Raw genomic sequence first — 9,629 nt, 5'->3', positions numbered from 1 at the left:
AAGGAAACAGTTAAACTTATACCCGAGAAATTAACCTAGTAATTATGTACGTTGTGTTCGTTTCGCGTATAATCCGCTCTGTACATAGGAACTGTGAATGTGTTACATTATGATTGTGTTTGATTATGTATAGATTGTTCTTTTTTCCCAAGCTCCATTCTTTTTAATAACTTCCGGTGCTCGGGATTCCCCTGTTATAACTCCACCGTTTTATCGGTTTCGTTTCTCAATCATAGGGGACTCTTATGAGGTGTCTTCACAGAGTAGTGATAGTTTTAGGGTACTAGGTCTATTACAATTTGTTACACACTTGCTCTTTTGTACAATACATATAGTAGGGCGGGGAAGATGAGACACTTGTTTATACTTCTATTTGGTAATAAACAAAGAACATTCAAAGAGTTATAAAACCGTATCTTCATGACTTTGATAGACCGTTGTTAATTGTTTAAAACAAGATCAGGATACTTGAATATTATGTGCTAAAGGTGTATCGTCTTCTCCCACCCTACTATACATGAAATAGGGCCGTAACTGTTTAAATCTCAATTGACAGTCGTTTATACAACCCGCGTCTGCTTCTACCCCCGAAGTTTCAGATGCCACGCTCGAGTCAGCTACCATTGTGCGCGTATGTGTCGTTGAGCAAGATATTTCACGAAAATTGATGCAATTGATAAAAGTCTCTCATTTTGTTAGCCACGCATTAAAGAAAATTCCAAAAAATAAAAGTAATAACTCGGAGGTGGGCACGAGGTGTGTGAAACAACACCCGTGATATAATGTTGGTCCGTGAGATAAAACTGTAACATAAATTTACATCTATCATCAAAAGTGGTCTCGTGACAGCAGATTTAAAAAAGTGTCTCAACTTTTCCCGTGTCTAAACTTCTCCCACCCTACCGTACATTTAACAGCGCCGTTTGTTTATATGATGCTATCCTGTTTAAACCGCAATTTAGGAAAACGAACTTGTCGCAGTTTTCATGCCACAGGGGAATAAATGCTGTTTTAACGGTTATATATACAAAAATAGGTATTTGGATATCAAAGTTGTATAATACTATAATTCAACTTTTTTACACATGTGCCCACAAAAATTATGGTTTTAATTTTTTTTCGATGTGAATAAAAACTATATAAATTGTCAGATTTGGCAATGGAACAACTCCTACGTCCTATAGGTCTCCCACACCAACTTATAACCTTACTCAACATATAGGCTACATCGTCGTAAAAATCACGTGATCACCACGTGTTAGATGACTCATGGCACGAGTTGATGACGTCATTCATCTGACTTTGCCAGTTCAAGCAGGTGGTGTGTAAGTCCCAAGGGTACAAAGCGCGGCGCGGTCGATATTCATTTTCGAGTCGTTTGCATTATTTACGAACTTCAAGTCACGTTTCGCTGTCTTGCTGGGACGTTTATCTTTTGAAATATTTATAGCAAGCCCCTCAAAGCTACTTGTGAAAATTTTGTGCACGGTGAAGTAAAAAGAAAGCAGGCTACTAATCGAATTGTCATTGGGGCACACGTAATACGAGATAAAACTTTAGTTTTGTCTTTGAATACAGTGACAACCATCACATTCCGAATTCACGCGTGTTCCTTTAGCACATAATATCCAAATATTCTGATCGTGGTTTAAACAACTAACAACGGCCTATGGGTCGCGAGGATCCGGTTTTATAATTCTTTAAATGTTTTTTTGTTGACTACCAAATAGGAAGCAAAAATAAAATTAAAAGGTGTCCCATCTTTCCCATTCAACTATATCTCTTCACAGTTGCGTAAACCCACAACAAAGCAGATTCTTTGTTGCGAATGGCAAGATCAAGTAAGGAAACATAATATGGGTGTGATTTATACGCATGACTACTCTATTAATCGTGGGTAATGAAGCATGTAGTGTATCACGGTTCGAATAAATGGGAGTATCAAATCTAAATCACCGTGAAACGATGAGGGGCAGATGCAATCGCAATCAGTGAACAGTTGGCCGACGAATGGTCCGTTGTTTTAGTCTCAAGAGAATTAAAGAGAATACTGCGCGTCGGAGCAGCGGAGATTTTTTCTTCGCGATTTCCCGAGTGAATTGCTAGTTTCTCTTAATTGAATTGCGGAACAGCAACCAATAGCGCGCGCCCAAGCTGTGACGTAATGGCGGGTATATAAGCCGCTGCTGAACGAACACGCCTACATTCACCAAGATCAACTACAGCTGCGTAACGAAGCTATATTTATATTCTGTTGAAGTCTATTCTTTTTACTACACGTCAATATGGTAAGTTGAGACATTTATATTTTGATAGTGTTTAGTTTTCTGTAAGTTTGGATACAGTATTTATTTTTTTAGTTGTAGCGCTAATGTATCTCTATCCACGTCCTATATTTCGGTAGTGTTTGGTTCTCTAGATTTAAATACAGTATTATCTTTCTGTTTTAGCGCGAATGTATCTCCATCCACGTCGGCCAAGCCGGAGTTCAGATCGGTAACGCTTGCTGGGAGTTGTACTGCCTCGAGCATGGCATTCAACCAGACGGTCAAATGCCAAGCGATAAAACTGTCGGCAGTGGCGATGACTCGTTCAACACTTTCTTCAGCGAGACCGGTTCAGGAAAACACGTCCCACGAGCCGTATTTGTTGATTTAGAACCTACCGTAGTGGGTAAGTTACGAGGTGTTTGATTCTGTATTATGCGTTAATTTTCATTTCTGTATAGACGAAATCCGCACTGGTACTTACCGCCAGTTGTTCCACCCTGAGCAAATGATTACTGGAAAAGAAGATGCCGCAAATAACTATGCAAGAGGTCACTACACTATTGGTAAGTATTTCATTTTAAACAAAAAAATGTTATCTTGTTTTATTTTAATAAAATAAATGAATGTAACTTGTTTTATTCTCGTGTGGCCGGAAAACGGAAATCGTTATAACTCGGGTGTTCCTACACCTTGTGCCAGCGTACGAGCTATACCATGCATGTTACAAATCTGATTCGTGTTAACTTATCCTGTTATACGTTTACAGGTAAAGAGATTGTGGACACTGTTCTCGATCGTATCCGAAAGTTGGCCGACCAATGCACAGGTCTGCAAGGTTTTCTCATTTTTCACTCTTTCGGTGGTGGAACCGGCTCCGGTTTTGCGTCTCTATTGATGGAAAGACTTTCCGTCGATTATGGGAAGAAATCAAAGCTGGAGTTCGCGGTCTACCCAGCACCGCAGGTAGGTTATTACTCTCTTGTACTGTAACTTACGATCCAACACCCTTGGCGCGTAACATCTCTTTTATTTCCTTTAAACTTTCAATAACGCTTAAGATAGTGACGCTGAAGTTATGTTTTTTTTGGATATTGTTTGTTTACTTCCAAATGAAACCTGAAAAAACAATAATAATGAAAACTTGTACCATTTCCCCCAAACCTACGAGGACGATTTTATCTCAGTTTTGTATCTAGAACCCATTAAACCGGTTTTCGTAACTAGGTTTCAACCGCAGTGGTGGAACCTTACAATTCCATCTTGACCACTCATACCACCCTTGAGCATTCCGATTGCGCATTTATGGTCGACAACGAGGCAATCTACGATATCTGCCGTAGAAACCTTGACGTTGACCGTCCATCTTACACCAACCTCAACCGTCTGATCGGTCAAATCGTTTCTTCAATCACTGCTTCCCTGCGTTTCGACGGGGCTCTCAACGTCGATTTGACAGAGTTTCAGACCAACTTGGTGCCATACCCTCGCATCCATTTCCCGTTGGTCACCTACGCTCCGGTCATCTCGGCAGAAAAAGCTTATCACGAGCAGCTTTCCGTTGGCGAAATCACCAATGCTTGTTTTGAGCCCGCTAACCAGATGGTGAAATGCGATCCCCGCCATGGCAAGTACATGGCATGTTGTATGCTTTACCGTGGCGATGTTGTACCGAAGGACGTCAATGCTGCTATTGCTTCTATTAAAACGAAACGTACAATTCAGGTCAGTCGAATTTGTTTTACATAACCTCAACGTTAACCTAGCAAAAAATGTCCCATGGGTATATCCAGCTGAAAAAGTTACTTCTATATAGCCTCAAAATTAACTGATAGCGTAAAAAGATAAAAATCTATGAGTTATATTAAAGCTGAATCTTGACAAATTTTCCTTCTCATTCAGTTCGTCGACTGGTGCCCCACTGGTTTCAAGGTTGGTATAAACTACCAGCCACCCACCGTTGTACCAGGTGGTGATCTGGCAAAGGTCCAACGGGCCGTCTGCATGTTGAGCAACACCACAGCTATTGCTGAAGCTTGGGCTCGTCTCGATCACAAGTTTGACTTGATGTACGCCAAGCGAGCATTCGTTCACTGGTAAGTTTAAACCTCATGTTGTTGTCGTTTGTGTCCTTATAGGCAGAAAACTGAACCGCAGTTGCGCCGTCGTTTGTGTCCTTATAGGCAGAAAACTGAACCGCAGTTGCGCCAATCCAGTGATTCCAATGGGTTAAAATCTTAAATTGATAATACCGAAAAGTTACAAACGTGGCCACTCTTGAGCGGAACGAGTGGTTTAAAACAGAACATCTATACTATAACGAATGTCCTTGCCCCGCTACTTGTGGGTAAGCAAGATAACATTCATGAATTGCATACTATACACCATGAATTGCATACTATTAGGAGGTTTAACAATGCGGCGTCTTTACTTCCAGGTATGTCGGCGAGGGAATGGAAGAAGGAGAATTCTCGGAGGCTCGTGAGGATCTCGCTGCTCTAGAGAAAGATTACGAAGAGGTTGGAGTCGATACTGCAGATGGAGATGGCGACGAAGACGAAGAGGACGAATATTAATTTAATCACGAAGCACTCGAGTTCCAATGTTTAATGTTATAAGCCTTTGCCTCTCACGATGCAACGAATTCTTTCTTTCTTTTCCACACGAAACGCATGGTGAAATTGCTCATTCTGGTTTTCATTCCTATTAATTACGGTTACTGCCCCCGGATCTGAAATAAACACGACCGTTGGAAACTTGGCGTGCTTGTTGTGACTTCTTTAACTTTTATGATCGAAGAGATTAATATAGCGGTTCTGCCGCACCTCCTCTGTTTGGGTAGAAATGCTTTTGCTGAGTTATCCTCTTGCAAAAATAAGCAACGCCCGTGGTTTTAACATACCTGCTATCAACTAAACGGCTATTCCCGTTATTAGGTGTGCTTTTTTTATCAGCAGCATCTGCATTGATTTACATTTTCGGTACCAGTATACAACCTTCTTTCTATCTGCTGGTGAAGTTTTCAGAAGAATCTGGTTCTAATAATCATGCGATTATGGTTCCAGCATTGTTTTTCATTTACACGAGCAGTATACAGCTATATAGGTCACTGAAATGAACGAAAGTTTTTGCGACAACTGTAGCGACCATTTCTTTCCCATGAACGTGTCGTTATACTGGCCTTTTACATTATAGGTAGGCTATAGGATGATTTTGTTGGACGGAGCTGTTCTATATAAAACTTATGTCGGTCGATACAGTATAAGAAGAGTTCTTATAGTCCTCGATTCTCCAAGTTGATTCTAGCTTGGGTAGAATATTAGCACTTTTTGAAAGTTTTGGTCAAACCAAATAAAGCTGCCCAACAGAGTATTTCTTGGTCAAACGCATCCACTAATCGTCAAACAACACATCTGACATCAGGACAAAAAATTATATTTTTTTGTCTTTTAATTTCCCTAAAAATATCGTTGCAGGTTCAGGTGAATATTCAGTTCGATGAAACGCAACTTCCTGGTGATTGCCGTGGGTTCTTTGTATAGCAGCCCGTTTTTCTGCTTCTTGTTCAATATAAAAATATTAACAACTAAAGTGTTCTGTTTTACGATATGCCATGTTAGGATGCAATGTATTTATTAACTAGTCATTTACGGGTGACGTTGTTACTCGTATAAGCTCTTTTTTATCACTAAATATGTACTTTCTGTCTTTTCTAATTGATTGAATTAATTCAAAGAAAGGTTTTGCATGCGTTCTGGCGTACCAACGCTAATAGTAAGCCGATTCGTTGTGGTCGACCTTGAAGTGCACATTGAATTACATGTGTCCTTTATATAAGAACAGATGTTCATATAAATACAAGATGGTAACAAAATGTTAATATAAAGATATATGAACCGCCAAAGGGCTACCTGGGTGTCGTTTTATGTGACAATATTTAGGGGTCCGCTTGCAAAACTAATAAAGTATCAATTTTATTAAAAAACATGTTACCGTTAGTGGGCGATAGAGAGTAAACTTGTTTTGTTTTACTTCTCTTGAAAGACAGGGATTGCTGTTGAGAAATTAATCTTGAGTTTATGTGTAGGAGGGAGGTGCAGTTTCCAGTGGCAAAGAACTCTGGCACCGGTATCTCATAAAACATTAAGCGTATTATGACAGGTGTTGGTACGTTTGGTTGGTTTTGTTAGTGTTTAATTTGGTACGGTCATCTCGTTAGTTTATAAATAGGCTGACAGAGGTAAACTAAAAATAGAAAGTTCTAGTTGCGCTTTAGTTAAATATAATATTTTGTTTGTTGGACTAATATTTCTTCTTTGTGTATATAAATATTAACATTTGAAATACAAAACTAAGTGTTGACTGACATACTGTTGATAACACATGGTAAAATACTAAAATATACAATAAAATTTATGTTGTGTTACTCTGTTTTAGGACAATAGTGATTTTATAAAGTCTAAATGCCAGCTACAAAATCTGTGTCTTTGCGCTTAGTTTTATTTACATTTTGTAATTGTACTAATTAGTAATTACTGTTAAGTCGGTAATATACCTAGTAGTAATTATTGTTAATTTACCTTTTTTGTTTCTCACAGATCTGTACCTGATATATTTAAACTGTCAATTGTTATTTTACTTTTTTCATCATAAAGATACGTGAATCTCTTTAATAAGCTCATTTCTTGCCCCCTCCCCTATAATGAAGTTATGAATATGATGCCACCGATATTATCCACTGTATTGTGATGTTGGTTGTCCCCGATTCACCACAAATAGTTGATATAATGCCCACAAGAACAACTAGCAACGAAAACTTTGTTTCCAATGTGAATGGAAACTTACCTAAACATGAAGACACCTTAGGTGTCAATGAAGAAATTCAAGGTAAATTAGTTGTAACAACTTTATTTGTCTTTTCGATTTTACAGCGAAGATTTAGTAATATTTTAAAGAAAAGACAGGATATAGCAACAAAACCACAGTTATTAAAATAAACTTGCAGTTAAAAACATATTAATACTTAACTGGAAGAAAATAGCGTGGTCGGTACACCTATCAGATAATTTTTGTTTTTATTAAATGTGCTTTAATAATAAAGTATCCAGACTCTAATGGTAGCAAGTTACAACTTTTCTGTTCAATAGTTAAAAATGCTCCCAGTTCATTGCTCCTTATTTAAAATGTATACAGTAATACTTTTTTTATTTGTTTGTTTGTTTGTGAATAAGCTAGATCCAATTTTTTAACTACATTAAACTTTCAATTACTTCTTGTGAGTAATCTAGTATGAAGTACATTATATTTACACATCTTCTGGTACCTTGTTTGGATAAATTAGACACTTAGATAATTTCAGTTCATTTTCCAGATGGGCACATGATATATAACAATATACCTGCAATGGTCTGGATGATTCTACAATTATAGTTCATAAGATTTCAGTTTTTAGCTGCAAATTTTAGTTCATAAGATTTAAATTTATTTTCAGAATCTAACCGCAATGGCGAAACTAATAAAGAGTTATCTCGGTATGATCAGTTGTTGCAGCAAGTAGAATGCCTTAAGCTTGAAAACACAACTTTAAAGAAGGAATTATCCAACAACTCTTCTCAAATTAGCAAACTGGAATCTGAGGCATTAAATCTAAAGGTATGAGTACCGAGTACTTATTAATAGATACGTACATTTGTTGTGGTTTTCAATAGGATTTGTGGCATATTGAAGATTAGTTGGGTGTTACCAATGCGCAAAATGTGGGCGTCTTTATGTGATTATTGCATAGACAATGTGAAATCTCTTGTGTTAATCTATTTATATGGTAGGATCTGACCTAAATTTAAAATACATTTCTCAAAGGTTTGTTTACAAATTATGAAGATAAAAGTAAGGGACATGAACACCTGTTTACAATAGTGTTATGTTTTATAGAACTGTTCTGCCATGTTTAGAATATTATTTGTACATATAAAAAAGGCCTATGCGTTTCTTCAAATAGGAGCCAAATCAAATAAGTCCAAATAGGAGCCAAATTGCAAAGTAGTAACTTATTTTGCTTTTAAATTTATTGATACAAATTAAATAACAAAAAAAGAGAAATATGTTAAAATAACCGATTTACCTAAAATCATTAATTAGTTTTGGTGGTATTCAGTTGAGCTCACCGTATAAAAACATGGCTTGCCGTCCGCCTGTGCACATGTTTTGTAGTAAACAGCTCAAATTAAAATTCCGTTCCAGGAATGAATTGAGAAATTACTTTTATTGGTTGTTGTGGCTCTGTAATTCGTTTTGTGTTGGTAGCGCTAGGAATGGAATGACGGATTTTGTTATTATTTCTGGCACTTACTTCCGAAACGAAACCGCTTTGCTCTTTGTAATTTAGTTAGACAATTCGCAGGAGCATACGTGCCATATTTGATTAACGTCTTATTGAATTTTCAATGTAATGATTTCAACAATTTTACGCTGTTGCATTTCACCATAAGTTAACATGTAGGACTGGCTTGATGCTTCACCATCGCAGCATACACTGGGCAAATTGTAGATCAATAATCAGTCCCATAGCACCTGGTTCTGAATTATTAATGCTAACCTCCCGACATACATCGTCTGGGTGCCATATGTCGCTAATGGCTCAAACCTGAAAATGAGAGAAATTTAGCTGTGATTTTGCAGCCTAACTTTGTTTCCCTCAGCATTTAATCTCAGATTCTCAGTTATAGCATATGCATAAACACTCAGGTTCAAGTCAGATTTTACAGTGCTATCTTCTATTCTTAAGGTAGACTTAGACTGTCTGGGTGGGTGGAGATGTATTGATTGCATATTTAAATATAGGTCAGGCGCTGCTTAGTTATCCCAGTATGCTGTGTGGTAGATATTGAACTGTGCAATATGTTTGTCAGATTTGCTAATTAGTCATTGATACTACAACACTAGTGACCTACATCATAGGTTCGAATTTATTGTTCTATAGGCTGGATTATTAGATAATAGATACATCATTATAAATAGGCACAAGGGAACAGTTAGCTTTGGTGGAAAACATGCTGGACCTTTGAATGAATAAAAATGAATCAATAAAAAAATCAAATATATATATTTGTTTCTACTATTACCGAGGTCTATCTTATTTATTAACAGTTTCATTATCTGTTGTATGTTATCTTCACATGTATAATCAGCAGCTCTCAAAATGTCATAGTTTTTAATCTTGAAAAGCACATTTAATTTAATAACTACAGGCTACAGCACACAAATCAAACATAATAAAATTAGAAGATATTCTGTTCGTAACTTCGTATATATGTCTGTACACTACACTGAACATGTATACAGTAGCTGCTAAAATGTCACAGT

At 37.2% G+C, this 9,629-nt stretch overlaps 2 protein-coding genes across 3 annotated transcripts in view; both read left to right on the top strand.

Annotated features, from left to right (window-relative positions):
* Positions 1 to 2,178: 2,178 nt before the first annotated feature.
* LOC100176736 (tubulin alpha chain, testis-specific) lies at positions 2,179 to 5,023 on the top strand. Its single transcript, XM_002130267.5, has 7 exons — positions 2,179 to 2,288; positions 2,451 to 2,673; positions 2,729 to 2,833; positions 3,037 to 3,233; positions 3,495 to 3,992; positions 4,170 to 4,363; positions 4,705 to 5,023. The coding sequence occupies exons 1-7, from the start codon at positions 2,286 to 2,288 to the stop codon at positions 4,841 to 4,843; spliced, it is 1,359 nt and encodes a 452-aa protein (XP_002130303.1). The 5' UTR covers positions 2,179 to 2,285; the 3' UTR covers positions 4,844 to 5,023.
* A 1,300-nt stretch (positions 5,024 to 6,323) lies between these two features.
* The window catches only part of LOC778909 (adenomatous polyposis coli protein), a 27,078-nt gene continuing 23,772 nt past the window's right edge, over positions 6,324 to 9,629 (top strand). For both annotated transcript variants that reach the window (XM_018812952.2, XM_018812951.2), the window contains exons 1-2: positions 6,324 to 7,154; positions 7,759 to 7,919. In XM_018812952.2, coding sequence (XP_018668497.1) covers positions 7,016 to 7,154; positions 7,759 to 7,919 — 300 coding nt within the window. In that variant the 5' untranslated portion in view covers positions 6,324 to 7,015. The remainder of the gene's footprint in view (positions 7,155 to 7,758; positions 7,920 to 9,629) is intronic.

The sequence above is a fragment of the Ciona intestinalis genome, chromosome 8 (genome assembly GCF_000224145.3).
Source record: "Ciona intestinalis chromosome 8, KH, whole genome shotgun sequence".
NCBI classification, from domain to species: Eukaryota; Metazoa; Chordata; class Ascidiacea; order Phlebobranchia; family Cionidae; genus Ciona; species Ciona intestinalis.
The sequence above is the reverse complement of the archived record's forward strand: the minus strand, read 5'-3'. Positions and strand labels throughout refer to the sequence as shown.